General features: G+C 30.7%; 1 protein-coding gene across 1 annotated transcript; it reads right to left on the reverse strand.

Moving 5' to 3' along the window:
* Positions 1-229: 229 nt before the first annotated feature.
* Positions 230-1049, reverse strand: LOC106710345. The gene is made up of 2 exons (XM_014502365.2): positions 899-1049; positions 230-499 (listed from the first exon to the last, which is right to left on the reverse strand). Exons 1-2 carry the CDS (start codon positions 1047-1049, stop codon positions 234-236), a joined length of 417 nt encoding a protein of 138 aa, XP_014357851.2. The 3' UTR covers positions 230-233.
* Positions 1050-16362: the final 15313 nt, after the last annotated feature.

Here is a 16362-nt window from a genome sequence, read left to right on the forward strand (position 1 = left end):
AAAAAGAAGGAGGTTATTTCATATCCCATTACTCGAAGCTATACCAAAACTTATTTTGACCAATTTTTTTCAATTTTTAGTGTATACGTACAATTCTGAAAAAAATTATTACCAGCCAGCAAAGAAATATTTATCTACGAATAAATTTATTTTTTTGTTATTTACTGAAGGTTACATGAGTTAAGAAGCATTTTTTTGTATTTGTTACTATCTGAATCACATCTGGATATATTTTAATCTACTAAATTCTCAAAGATGTTTTTATTGTTTACAGCTAAAGTTTCCATCAGCGAGCTGTCCACGTCTTGTAAGTGTAGATCATACTGGAGCTGTTCAGATCTCGCAACGCCAACAGTGGGCGACAGCATCGACTGAACTCGACAGCAAACCCGCCAGTTCTTGTTGCAGCCGGGGACAGTCGAGTCCAGGTTCATTACAGGGCAATGGCGGACTTTGACGCAAATTCCACCTCGAACCCAACATGTCGAATGTGGATTGCCTGGACAAAAAAAAGAATTAGGGGTATTAGGGAATGGGTTAAGATATATTCGGAGAAGGAATGTTTTCGTCTCTCATTAGACTAGAATAGATTTTACAAGTCAGCGGCAAACTTTGAGGGTTGAAAAGGCACTAGAAGAAATCTTAAGAAATGAACAAAAGTATGATCTTAGCTGCTCATTGTCTGGATTGAAGTGCAAACCATCCAAAACTCGTATCACAAGGCGATAGAAATGGTCATCGTTTATCTGCGATTTGGTATCCAAGTTGCAAAAAAAAAATTATGTTCACGCTATTTTCATGAAATTTTACAAACATTTTTGAAAGCGGATACAGTCGTAGTTTTCATAGTAAAGAGGACGTGTTAATAAGTTAATAATATTGGTAAAACTCATTTTACCTCGTTCAGGTCTGCCGCTGCTTCCTGGTAGAAAAACATCGACAAAAGTTTTGAGAACTTCCCTCCTCATCGGGTAACTTAACATCGTAACATCTTCTCCGCTTGTTAAAACTAAATTAAAACTAAGAAAAATCAACTGAAAGAAATTCATTTGAAATCGTAACGTAACAAAATTAAAATCACTATTGGAATTCCATTTCTTCTTGTCAAAAGCAATAACTCTCGAAGTGGACGGGGATTTTTTACTATACAATTAACGTTTGCAATTTAAGAGTTTATGACCAGAACGAAAGTACATACAAAGTCATGGCTGTACCTCCATAAGTAAAGCATCAAAAAGTTATAAATGCAATTACAGACTTATAACGTAAGAATTCAGCAAGATACCTTTATGTTATGTATACATACATATGTTTACTTCTGTGGATATTATATATATAGATAGATGTCAGTGTTTAGCGTTGGATCCAGATTTCCCTTCCCGTCTTTCTGTTTCTTTAGAACTTCTTCTTTTGTAACATCCAGTAATTACATTATAGATTTGATTCTGTTATTACAAGATTTGTCGGCGAACCATAAATTTCTCATATCATCGATTTACCAAAATTACATTTTCTTAGAATCAAGTTTAATAATTCTTAATTTCATTTCTGATAAAATTTGACGTGCGCTCGCAGGAGTAGAGGAAATTGAATGAAACCTAGCGTAACGTGAGCGTCGAATTGTGTTTCACGCTGCGTTTATTTCAGCTACTATTGCTATTGTTGTAGCTTTCTTTTGAAATGTTTCTATTTTTTTAATATCAGTGGTAGGCTATTTATGGCATTTGTATCTATCTGTTTATAAAAATAAAAATAAAATACAAGACTTGATGATTCGAGTCGGATAAAATTATGCTATCGTAATAATTAAAAATTCTGGTTACAGTTGTATAAAATATTATAGTTATACAATATTTATAAAAATAGTCAAATAAAACATTTAACATTTTTATTTTTACATTTTGTTTCCGAGGCTAACGAGCACATGGAATATAAATGAAAAAATATGCTGCCAACAATATAAGCTGCAAATTAAAATCTTCTCTATTGTTCATTTTCAGTGTGATTATTTGACACAATACGTAGTGAACATATTGTTATATAAAACAAGCCTAAAATTGCTTTCAGAGTTCAGTTCTTTTTTTGAAAATAAATTAAAACTTCACGCAAGGTTTCATTCTAGTTATATCTTGGATGTGTATTATAAAAAAATACTAGAAAAAAATTATATCTCACTCAGTCTTAAAAAAAAAAAACTTGAGAGGTGTCAAGGGACACCCGGATGGAACAAAGTTCCTTTCAATTAATTAGTGGAGGAACCAATGTTTATTCTATGCATAAAAAACTTAAGTCTTCACAAGTAGTACATTTTATTTCTATGAATTTTCGTTATATATTGTCACGTCGTTCCCATGGTGAATTAGCGCTCATTCGTCTATAGCAAAAAGTGTCGTGACAACTTTTCGTAAGAATTTTTTCCGTCTAAGGGGGGCTCCCTTTCACAACGCGCGATAAGGAACTTCGTTCCAATAGATAATAATTATGTTTTTTTACATGTGTTTGAAAATAACTATTACTAACCAATAAAGTAACACTAAGACGATCATAAATTAAATACCTCAATTTACATTGCCATTTATATAAATACCTCAAACACCTTCTTAACCAAAGTCATGTGTTCGCATACTAACTACCTCCTCCCACTTCACCCCGTACCTCGCGTAACACAAGCCGGTGCAAATTAGTGGTCACGTCTACAAACTAACAATGCATAGGCGCAACACGTTGACCCAAAATGAGGCTCATTGATGTAAACAATTGTCCATTGCGATGCTAAAAACATTTAGCACATGTTTATTAAAATGGGGTAGCCATTGCTATCTCTACGTCATCACCTTCCAGCACTTTTTTATGCACAGGGTTGACACAGTATGTACTACTCTTACATACATCAATATCAGAGGCCACATCTGAATTTACCTTCCCTTCGTATGCACATATTCATTCAAACATCCAGCTTTCTTCTTCTATCTTTATAGCTATCCAGATTTAGTCTAATAACTTTTTAATTTTTGAATCCATTATTACTCCGCATAATAAATCCATATTCATACGGTATATTTTTTTTAATATTGAGGTTATATTTTTCATTGAAGCTGTTGTTTTCTATTCACATACAAATTAGTGGGAATCTACCAAAATGAAAATAAACGTGTAAACGGCAGTGTTATTGCAGTCACAAGTACAAAAAGAAGAGACGTTTTTAATTTCGTTGGAAAAATACGAGAAAGTTTACGTTAAGGCAATTTTAATTAAAACGTTTTTCGCCATGAATATGAATAGACCTGACTCGTGTGCTAAATTATTCTGCATAATTTAGGAAGCCGGCGCCGTTTGACTCTTTGCTATTCTTTCACTTTTATTATCCTGATGTTATTTGATTAATTTGAAGGAATTGGCTAATTAAAGATCTTCTTTTACCCGATTGGTAGAGTAAGGTTATAAAAGTCTATATATATAAGTCCTGTAAAGCTATAAGAGTGAGGTCAGACGGGTTTATTGATTTGTTTAAACTATTGTGCGGTACTTGCTACTATGGGAAGATTTTTAGGTTAAGCAAAGATGTTCAAATTAAGTATATTACTTTAATTCAATACTCTCTCTCCTTCTATCTCTGCCTAGCTCGTATCCACATGGTAGTGGGGTCGACTTTCCTAATTCTATACTATATGATAAAAAATGTTTAACGCTACGTTTATTTAGCTTAAAAAAAACAATATCTTTAGATATTTACATACAAATAAGAAAGAAAAAGAATAATCTGACTGGTTATTGTGATAAATATATTAAAGAAGATTGAATTCTTACATTTTAATAATCTAAAGGCAATTTGTCTGATTTAGAATTCTCATGATGAGTGTTCGCTTCCGATAAATTCAAATGGAAAGGAAATAATATTGAGGAACTGATGACATTCATTGGATTTGTATACAAATGAGATTTTGATAAAGGCGTTTTTTTTTAATTCCACTCAATTATTGATAATTTTATATTTGAACAAAAACGTACCAGATTCAAAATTAAAATTTTTGTTTCGAAATTTTGCATTCTGTGTTTTATCGTTAAATTGAGTTTGTAAAGTATGACAAGGTTTTAAACTTATTTTTTAATACTTTTAAAAAATGTTGCCGTCATTAAAGTATAGAACCTTCCTGCTTGTTATCGTCCTCATAAAACCGACGTAAATACTCTATTTATTGCCCGATTATTTCAAACGAAGCCCCGAGAAAGCACTTCTGTGACAAAAATATTCGTAACAGCAATATTTTGGAAGTATCAGGTTTACTAGAAAGTTCTTCTTTAGAAAAATCGCAACTAGAAAAATATTAAAACATTATTTATAAAGAAGAGAATGAATACAAATATCATGTTTGATAAAGATACATGCTAGCGTAGGACAGGAAAAGGACAGGCTGATGATTATAATACATCATGTATTCTTGCTGGAGTTATGGCAACTTCTTTGATGTTGTATATTTGAAATCAAGTAGTCAACCCTTCGACTGTATACAAGTTATACTTTAAAAAATGTTCTTTACAATAATATTTTCAGTACAAATCTGAAAACAGTTATCCAATCCCATTTTATATGGACAACGAAGTTAACGATAGTGAGATTGAGGAAAGATTTGAGGCAACAAACGGATATTGAATTTTTTTGTCGCGATCATTTCTTTCCTGTTGAGACCGATATTATTATATCAATAATTCACCAATATTTATTGACAGAATATAGCAATTACATGCTTAGGGTCGGCACACACTTAGTGCTTCAAGTAATCGGTGTTTGTCTTTTACTTGACGTAATTAGATCGTCTTTATTTCATCTGTAAAGTGTGTTACAGTCCTTACTTAATATTTTCACCTCTTTATCTCGTCTTATTGTATCCAATACTTCTGACAACGTTATCATACTTACGAATGAAACCGATATTAGAGTGGCAGTGGTGAGTTAACGAGCCGTACCCTATTTATAACGTTTATATCATCAGCCCGTATCACTTCACTGTTAGATATAAATTTTCCCCGATTCCAAATACAATAAATTTAGTGAAATCACACGCCCTCTTCCAGCAAGTTCCTACCATTCTTACGCCACTTTTTCCTATATTATTGTAAAATATTTGTATGATTCCGACATTTGAGCGCAAGTTCAAATGTTGAGACCATATAAAACTACAACGTCTTACGTCTTCGGCTTACGAATAAATCCTGTATGTGCATATTGCTATAAAATATTCCTTTGTATGAGCTGGCACAGAGGCGGCCTCTTTGTAAATACCATTTAAAGTTAATCCCCGAGAACAACTTTGTAGCACGATCCTTTTGTTTGAATTTATTCAAATCGAGTTATTTACAAAAATGTCGGGGTCAACAACATTTTACATTTAATATTTTGAAATTATCTATATTCATAATTTACAAAAAATACAAATACAGATAACTTAAACAATATTTTAAATTTGAATCTTGGCTACAAATTATTTGCTTAATTTTCTTTACTTGACTCCATCAAACAGCTTTTAATTTCTTATTCATATCTCATTCTAGCCATTCAAATCCCCAAGTGAGTAAGTACCCAAGAAAGTCTTAGATGTAAATAATGTATTTTTTAGAAATCCACTCATATTTTATATCCTAAGGTGGCAATCGAAGCGGTCACCTGAGTCCGTCTAAACAGCGAAGCGACCGCTGCCTACAGACATCCGCATAGAAAGAGGATATTTCCTCTTTCTATGCGTCCTCTCCTCCGTCAAATCCACTTCACCTTCCCATACTTTCCTTATAAAAAGGGTGGGAAGTGAAAGTTCATTATGAACTATTTTAATTACATCACTGTTTCATAAATCTCAAATCCGTGCTGTATTTCCAAACAAAAAAACAGCAAACATTCATTAATTCTACTAAGTTTTTTAAGATTACAATTTGACATTTATCATATTATTTTAGGAAGTATTAATGTTTTAAACAAATGTAATGCCTATTACATAGTACTCGACTAATACAGCTACGATCCATACGATAATTCTTCGACTAGCATTATTTCCTACAGTAACAAGGTTATCTGAGTAAGATATCCTCTCAAAGTAGATAGCTCTCAACAACGACTCGAGTTGCTGAAGACGTTCCTAAGTTGAAAATAATTGTAATAGAATTTGAAGACTTTGAGAGTATGGATTTTGAAATATAGACTTTGTTTATACAGATCTGGAAATGGAATTAAAAAAACAAAGCAAGGAATAAACAATTAATTTGAATAAAATCTAACCAATTATGCAATGATAGATGTCAACGGATCAAAAGTAAGCCAAAGCACAAAGCGCATAAAAAAACGTATTAAAAAGAAAATTATTTATTCAGAGTATATAAACGCTTGAAAGCTTAAATACGTAAGTATTAACAAATCTCGAGGTTTATTCGGAAACAAAATGTGGAATACATACATAAGAATAAAACAAACAATAATAAAATACAAAATTAGGTGGCTTTGTATCGCGAAGCCGAAATAAAATCCAATCAAGCTGGATTTCTGTGAAACCATTTTTTATTTGCAGGGACATTTCTGTATTTAAGAATAACGAAGAAAAACAAAAGTAAAATTCTTGTTACGTGATTACCAACGTGTTGTTGGTCTTTTTACAATACACAAAGGTAGAATAATATGGAAGGCTAGACGTTTACAATCTTTATTTTAAGTCTAAAATCAACAAATGAATATTGTTCTTGATCATTAAGCTTAATACAAAAAGCAAACTTTGACTTTTATTGTATAGTCCACCGAAAAAAAAATACAATCTATATATATAAAAGAAAGTCGTGTTAGTTACACTATTTATAACTCAAGAACGGCTGAATCGATTTGACTGAAAATTGGTGGGCAGGAAGCTTAGAACCAGGAAAAGGACATAGGATAATTTTTACCCTGTTTTCTATTTTTTATTCCGCGCGGACGGAGTCGCGGGTAAAAGCTAGTTTATCATAATCGGTAGTATTCGCCTGGGGTCTTTCATTTTTTATTCCCACGAGTACGCTTCACTAATTATTTTCCTATCCATTGCGTTTTATAAACATTTTTTTAAATTCTTTGTCTATTATTTCGCTGATATTTTGATCCGTTTTTTTTTATTTGGGCTCGAGAAACTGTAAAAGAGTCAATGTTCCAGTTTAATGATATTTTAGTTCATATTTCTTTTTTAAAAGGTTATTTCAAGGGATAGTTAGTACAAACATTATTTATTATTATATCTTTCTTGTTGAAATAAAATTAACAGTTAAGGAAGCTTCAATTGTTAATGTTATTTTGTAGTTGGTTTTATTTTAATCAATATCCTGAGAAAATTGATTTGTAAATATACAATGTAACAACTGTAATTACGTCAATGTATCCGGTGCATTATTTATCAGGCGGTATTCACCTTGATTACCACCGGTGCATGTTTTGTAAAATTGTATAAAAAAATGCAAAGAAAAGGAAACCGTGTAACTTTTTCTCGACTACCAAAGAGCGTAATGTTTTTTAGTTTATGTAAGTTTAAAGTATTATACGCTTATGAAAACGCTTTTGTTTTTATATGTGTAGGTTTATGCACATTTATGTTAAGGCTTAAAGCCTAAACATCTGAACCGATTTACGAATGAGGTGTCAACCGTTTCATATTATATTAACCGTAGTAATATTCTAAATTAGTATAAAACGATTTCGAATCTCACTTGTAATAACTTTTCATACCCTGAATCTATCTTTGTTTTTTTTTCGACTATATGCTAAAACAAGAAAGAAATTAGACTTTGTCTAGTTCAAATTAAACATTTCAAAATTATAAAATCTTTGCTTTAAAAAACAGCCAATAGATGGCGGTGCCCCATCTACTAGAGCCTTAGTCAATCGGGTTTTTTGATTTTTTAATTAACGTTAATACATTTGACAATTGACCATAGTATTTCATTGATAATTTAAATATTATGTTCATATTCATACTAAGTATATACCTTGAACCTTTCAAGTAAATAACTTAAGTCGATTGAGATATGCAAGGTAAAGTTGTTCCAAGTAATCTTGCCTGAGAGCTTTGTAGGAAGGACTTAGCCAATTTATATGTGGGGTGTCGCATAAACTACCAAAAGCCACTTAACGCCCTCAAACTTTGGCAATTCTGAATATTGTAGTAAGTGTACGAGTCCATTGCCCTTAAAAGCAATGACATATGTAGAATAGTTTTTTTTTTTGTTGCACTTAACCAACCAGCCAGTAGTCTATTCTACCTATACCAAAAATACTGGGTAGACAATTCTCAGATAAGACAACCAGTTAAATACTAGTACTGTCAAGCCAGCGAAGCTAAATCGGAAGGAGAATCCTTGTATGTAGGCCATGAAGGGGGATCAAAAGCATGAGGCCCTGCTTCCAGGTGATCCGATGACCTGGGCTCCGATAGCATTTCGAAGACCTATGTCTAGCAGTAGACTGACACAGGGTAATGATGATGACACTAGTACACTAAGTTTAATGTCATTTATAGACTTCGTATTAAAATACATCGATTGTGCTAACTCAAACAAATGTAGAGGTCGCGTTGAAAACACATTGGGCGCTGAGTGCGAAGTTGTTTTTCTAATTTAAAACTTTTGTTTCTTTGTTATTGTGTTCCGCCGGCTCTAGTTCCATTACAAAAACTTTAAAATTTTATTAATGCCTCTTGCAGACTTTGTAATTTACCCAATTGTCGTTTTCTTTTTTGTTTCACAAGAATTTATTATCTATATACTATCTGTCTTTATTTCCCAGACATTAAGTCTGTATATCATCATATGGAAATTGCTGTATTTTTTTATAGTTTACTAGAAATCTATTATATTTGTAAGGTTTTTGTGTATTATTTTTAGTAATTCATAATATGTTAAATTATAACAATATATAATAAAATAATTAGTATTTCATCACTTTAATACATCACTCACAAGACAAGCGTTAATTATTTTAAAGCTTCTACGTTTTGTCTGATGAATGAAGCCCAATCGTTCGATTCTCCTCATCGTTGTGACATAACTTGAATTTCCGTGTTAAAAACAAAGAATGTCTTGTGTAAAAAATAATAATTATAAAATGCAGAGATTTTTCACACACGTCCTAACCAACCGTAAAATGCATGTCTATAGCAAGGTCTCATCGTCACCGACCTACTGGTGATAAAAAATATACAAGATGTCCATTTATCGAATATAAAAAAATAGTTTGTAAAAAAAACACAAAATATATCATAACTCAATAGATTGGTCGTAAAACAATTTTTTTGCAGGGGACGACTTTGCCTATCTCCCGGTTTTGTTTGATCCTTGACTTTCAGGACATACATCCTATATAAATACATACAAATAAACTCAACATAAAAACATGAATTTTCTTCAAACATCTATACTACATATAGATATGTTAATATGTTTCTTCATTCGACTTTACTGCTTAGGAATGTTTTCATTTCAGAATGTTTCTTGAGCAGTCTCACTTATTCATGAATCCATGACAGGATTTTCATTTGCAGCCAAGTATATTTATTCATTCATATGGTTATTTCAAAGCTTAAATAAAAAAAATGTTTACTTATTTATTCACTTTAAAGTCTTAATCTTTAAAATTAAATATACTAATAACAATTCAATACCAAAACTGCTTTAGTTTAATACAAAAAAAATCACATCTGACTCTTTTTAACTGACTTCAATATGAGAATAAGGTTATGTAGAAATGTGTCTTTCCATTAAATAAATAAAGGTGGCTGGTTATGTCCTATAGTTAAAGGATTTTATCATAATAAAGTTTTAATACTTAAAACAACTTTGTACTTAGCTAGAAAGCCAACAATTGTAATGAAAAGGAAAAGTTTCCTATCAAAACGTTTTACACACCATTTAAACATCATTTGCGGACATTAAATTAAATTTTGTAGAATAACTTTAAGTCGTCATCTTATATATAAAATTCTCGTGTCACAATATTAGTTACCATACTACTCCGAAACGGCTTGACCGATTTTTATGAAATTTTATATACATATTCAGTAGGTCTGAGAAAGGTCTGGTTATTTTAATTGCGCGCGGAAGGAAACGCTTGCGATAGTTAGTTATGTTTTATAGCTTAACATTTCATGACAAAACTACAAAGTTAAGTTTAATTCCGATACGAGTACATAAGTAAAATGGTTATCCGTTCACTAGTAATAATAAAATATAAAACAATTATCTTGCGTTTAAACTACTAAGAAAAAATGCGTATGCTGGTAAACGTTATTTAAAAATACACATGACTAGCTGTCGCCCGCGACTACGTTCGCGCTGAATTTAAAAAAAAAGAATATTCGTAGCCTATGTGTTCTTCCAGACTATGCTCTATATCTATGGCAAATTTTATCAAGATTTGTTGAGCCGTTCCGGAGATACCTTCAAACAAACAATCATCCATCCAAACATTCGCATTTATAATATTAGTAAGATATATTCATCGTCATACAATTATTCATCGTCTGTCTGAAAATATACAAATTCAGTTTGTTGTTATCTCTATTATATTATTTAAAGCCATTAAAAACAATAACAGACAGAATAACATTACATAAGCATTATTGAATAATTGTACAACTCTATCATAATAATCATATTATGTCCCTTTTACGGCTTATGATTGTGAAGGTAAAAGTCATGTTTTCCTTTCAACACATAAATTTAAAAATAGAAAATCGAGTCATAATTAATTTTAAACATTTTAAGTTATTCTATAATGACAACTTCAAGTCAATAATATCAGAATTCGCCCGTAACCCAGGAAGGTTAACAGAGACTACGAACTTCGATCTGGCGCGGTCCTGAGTACCCAATAACACATCTACCAAAAAACAAAAGAAGAAAGGTAACAAAACATTTAAAAGTAATTAAACAGCCATTAAGTAAGTGTAATTAAAATAATAAAATTAAACAATGTAGGAAAAATGGTTTGCACTGCGATAAAAATTTAAGAGCAAAATCAGAGCACAAAGCTCGCTCATACAAAAAAGGAGTGCCCGTGAATACAAATAGCCTTTTAACCTTAATAACCCTGAACCCCAAAACTTTCTCATGAATTGCACAAACGAAATACATTACTTTTCCAAGTTGCTTTTGTTGAAAAAAAAAGATCCTTTAAATTTTATTAAATAGTTAAATGGAACTCTACAAAAAATACAATTAATGAAATTATATATTAATGAAATAATAGAAACATTTTTTTTTTAATTTCCACGTCTTTTTTGTTTCTTTAAACCAGGAAAAATTTTATTTACGTTTTTACAAAGACTCTCACTTACTCATATAAACGTGCAATCAAAGATCGTTGTGACACTTAGCTTAGGTTTTTTTTTTAACGGACTTCATGAACATTAGACAACTTTGAGTGAAGAAAACAAATGAATTAAAAATTTAAAATTAATGTCCTTATCATTAATTATGCATGAATATAATAGTTATATACCTAGAAATGATAATATTGACAATTGTTTCATCAAATTAATAACAAAAAAGTTGTAAATTACATCTTCAATTAGTCAAAACTGTAAAGGAGACTATTCTAGAATCAGACACGAAAAAGTACATTTTAAAATATTCTCAGTTGTAAGATTTTGTATGCAATAATTATTTATTTTTACATAGAAGGTCAAAATATTTCATTGTTTATCTTAGGTGTCAAATTAAAATGTTGTACAACCTGTGACATCTTGTAAATTTTGACTTACATACTATCTATATTATTATATTATACTAAACACATCAGAATGTGGAGCCAAAACTGTGACCCAAGAATAAATGTTTATTATGTGGAATAACTAAAGAATTCACTCAAGTGTTATTTATGTAAAAATATTGCGTATGCATATAAAATGTACATGTATGAGAATAATTAATTAAAATTTAAATAACAATGTAAAAAATGGAAGCATTTACAAAATATCACACAAATTATTATTATGATCAAAATACAAAGAAACGTAAAAAAACATGTTTTGATGGAATTTTTACGTCTTACTTACATAACCTGACTCATTTTTCACACGAAATATTTTGAGATTGTATTCAAATCACCCAAAAAACTCCCTTAGTGACATACTATATGTAATATAAATTTTGTTATCAACATAAGATATAAAATACGTAATAATTTCAAGTCAATAATATTTTTCTGTCTAATAGAATGATAAAGTAACATTAGTTCTAAATAAAAAAACTAACACACATGCAATTTTGAACTGGAATATTAATAACTTTCCAATTCAAAAACTATACTTTATCCAAAGTTCGTAATTTCACGGTTAAAACGATTTTTCACTCAACCGAGCGCAAACTGAAATGCTACTCGTGAACGATTTAAAAACGGTTTAAAGCATAGATTAAGCATTACCAAGACTACTGGCAATTATTCAATAGAGGGTGATTGATTTCCTAACTTATAGAGTCAGTTTTAAAATTGTATAGCAACATTTTTAAACGTAATTGTACTAATATTATAAATGCGAAAGTTTAGATGGATGGATGAATTTTTCAAGGTACATTAGGATCGGCTCAACGGATCTTGATGAAATTTGGCACAGATTTTTTCTCAATACTTCAATGGACCACCTACCTCTATTACTCCACATTTTGAAAAAATAGTAGCCATCCTTAAAAAGTATAAATAAATAAATTAATAAATTCGATGACTCGAATTCAATCGCTTGGAAATTCAGACAGACTCAATATTTATTTACATTTAGTACATTTAATTTGGTAAAAAACCTTTGCAACGAGCTTTATTCCGCTTGTTTCTACGGCAAAGTTGAGTCCATTGTCTCAGAATAATTGAACTGGCTTTCACCGACCTGACTGGAACGAGAAGTAAATAAAAAATTGTCTCTTATGATTCAGTATGATCATTATTTATTTCTTCCTTTTCGGTACAGAATAATTAAAAACAATCTTCTTTCATGTATCAAACATTTTAAGCAGATACATTTTTATCTCCATTGCGTCAACACAATAAAAATATGAACGAAAAAAAAATGGGATCTGAGGTAATGTAAATACATACAAACATTATTAAGTTAAATTACGTATTTATTGTCTATGTTAATGGCATAAGCTCAATTTCAATCATCTTATTTTCTTCATCGACGGGAACGGTTACTTCTGTCGTTGGCTGGCCAGTCTCTATGATGGGGGAAACCACCGTGTCGTCGTAACAGCAGACCAAGTCACGCTTGTAACAAGTACGTGATAAATACAGCATTTTCATTTCCAAACATTTACGTCTTGAAATACATTGCCCTTGTTTTTTTGCGCAAGATGGATCTGAATATAAACGTAGCAATCCAAAAAATGATAATTTTAAAAGCATAAAATTTGGATGTTTCTTTAAGAAATAGGCATTTACTTTAACTTTTACAAAAAAAAACACTTCGCGAACTGATCTCAAAAAAATGGTAAATATAATTGCCGAAACATACTTATAAAAATTATTTTTTTCCTCTACTGTTACAACAATAAAAGCGTACGACTCACGATATTGTAAAAGCCCAAATTACTGTAAAATACTCACGAACATTAACAGCAAAAAATATTTCTCTGCCGTTGTCGCTCAAGTTACGGTAAACATGATCTCTGTAAAGCAAAGGATAAGAGTACTGCTTTAATGTGATGTTTCTTTGTTGTGCTAAATAAATACAACTTAAAAAACAAATCGTGAAATATATCTCGGCATCCATCATTAGACGATTTTGCCTTTTCTTAAAACCATAATCTCCTTCAGAGTAATGATATTGGAGTAATTAGCAGTAAATGAGTAAAAGTAATTACTAATAATTGAATTATTGATGTAATTGCATACCGGTAGTAGCATTTTCAATTTCAAATGTTGGTTACGAGATCTATTTTGAGCATGTTGTTATTAAATCATATTGGTTCCAAAATCGAACTTCGTATAAACCGATCCTTAAACAATAGAATTTAAACTTCAAACTTCATGACTTTATTTTGGTTAAAACTAAAAAAATTGATAATTAATTTTAAAGTGACGCTTGCCTAGAATAATTGGTTTCCTATATTTCTTGAAGAAATACAAATTAACGAAGCCTTTTTCAGTGAACATAGGTGAATTATAACGTATGTTAAAAGGACTTGTGACATTAAACAGTAAAAAAGATATAAGCACAGGTGGGCACAGTTAATCAAAAAGTTAACTTCGTTAATCGTTAATTCGTTAATTAAAAAATTAACTTCGTTAATCGTTAAAGCGTTAAATTCTCGAAAATTTAACGCAAGTTAAAGTTAATCGTTAACAGTTAACCATACCAAAATTATACATACTAATTTCACACTCATTGTGGCGACACTTGTTTAAAATAGTAATTTGACCATACATTCTATAACACATTAGTATTAGACACAAGTATGAATGCATTATAGTATATTTCATTACGAGTGTGGAAAGCCTGTCATTGCAAAGAGTTCCGACAAATGTCTACCCGAGCCGAGGCGCAGCCGAAGGTGAAGGTTGACAGTTGGAACAAGTTGTAATGACAGTTTCGCACGTGTACTAAACAACTATTTTTGATACAGTTGCGAAAAAATGAAGCAATTTAATAGAATAATAAAAACACAATAAACTCAACTAAGTAAAATGTTTGGAAAATGGCGTCAACTGTAAAAGAATACAAACAGAGATTTTTTTTGTTTTCTTCACCCATTCTGGGTAGGCAAAGGGAACTATGCCCAAACGGCTAAGTCTTCAGTAGATTATTTTTATTGATATGAAATGAAAATGAAATTTAATGAGATGAAATAAAATGAAACCTAACCTAATTCATTGAATCAAATCATTAAATTTGATATTCTAACAAATTAGGAGCTTCTTTTTAGAAATAGTTGCATGAATCATAAAAACTTCAATAACTTTTTTTTGTAAAATCTTCGTGGTTGGATTTTCTTTATAACAGACATTATTTTGACAGTTGGGAAAGAGAACGCACGAATTTGGAAAAGCTAAAGAAAAAAGCATGAGTAAAAAAGTTTTTTAATACAGTTGCTCAAAAAGTGGCGTATTGCAGGGACGAAGAGCGTTCGGAATATGGGCTATTACATACTCGTGCTTTTATATACTCGTAATAAAATATACTAATTTCGAACCTTCTTTTGATTTTGCCTGTTGTTCACGTCTTTCCCCAACGCTCTGATTTATCACAGTTGCACGCGAACTTCACATATATCAATTATCAACTCGTTCGTTCACCATTCAAGTCGCCGACAGTCGCCCAACATAGCGTGGCATGGCGCGTGATTTAAACAAAATGACAGCACTTCTCCAAGTTTCTAATTTAACGATTAACGGACTTTTATTAACGGAAGTTGAGTTTAACGGAAGTTAACAAAAGCGTTAACCCTTTTTGAAGTTAACTTAAAAGTTAATCCGTTAAGCAAAATGTTAACTTCGTTAATTAACGATTAACGGATTAACGAGTTAATGCCCAGCTCTGGATATAAGATATAAGTATAGTTTATTATATTTTATATATATTATCCTAAATTAAATAAAACTTAATAGTTAAAAATTATGCAAACGGAAATAATCTGTGTACGTCTTCTTTTTTTTATTATGTTCAATTTTATATAAATTAAAGGTCAAAACATAACCTTAACTATAAACGTTAGCGTTTAAAATTTTATCGTTTTGACATTAAATAAAATACATTGCAATTTAGTTTATGATGTATCCATCAATGCGATTTATGCAATCGCACAATGACCTTTCTATTTTTACCTAATGATAACAATTCACGAGGACGTTTTTCATATGTATTTTAAATGTTTATCTGTTGTTAAGGTGTAGATGTACACATTAGATCAATGTAATAAAATATACAATAAATAAATTACAGTTTATTTTCGTGCATTTTTCCCCAATTAAAAACTGTATAGACATACAGAAGTACCTGAAAAAAAGTATATGTCAAAGAGTCAATGGCCTCTGATGGTTGACGTTATAATTGAAACATGTCGCTTTTTTGTTTTTGTTTCAATATGTCATCTGCGTCGATTGTGTTTTTTTTTTTGCTTACGTGAGAATCCATTGTGTATACACTCGTTAAACAAAAAAATGTCAACCTTATTCTCCTAGAAAAAAACTACGTTAATAATTAATTGGTATGGTAGTAAAACTAATTTATTTTCAAATACATAGTAGATCTTGTTTTTTATATACAAGGCGATTTACAAGGTTCCCTATAAATTATAAACTTGTGTATACCAAATAATTTTAAGCTAGGTCAAAGTATAAATGAGCGTTTAAAAATTTTAGACAAGGTTGCATAT

Source organism: Papilio machaon, chromosome 3 (genome assembly GCF_912999745.1).
Source record: "Papilio machaon chromosome 3, ilPapMach1.1, whole genome shotgun sequence".
Taxonomy (NCBI): domain Eukaryota; kingdom Metazoa; phylum Arthropoda; class Insecta; order Lepidoptera; family Papilionidae; genus Papilio; species Papilio machaon.

What these genes read in the sequence shown, in the direction of transcription:
- LOC106710345 (XM_014502365.2), bottom strand. Translation starts at nt 1,049, where the DNA reads ATGAATTTCTTTCAGTTGATTTTTCTTAGTTTTAATTTAGTTTTAACA. An exon ending in CAGCGGCAGACCTGAACGAG is followed by an intron (nt 500 to 898) that starts GTAAAATGAGTT and finishes TTTTTTGTCCAG; the next exon opens with GCAATCCACATTCGACATGT.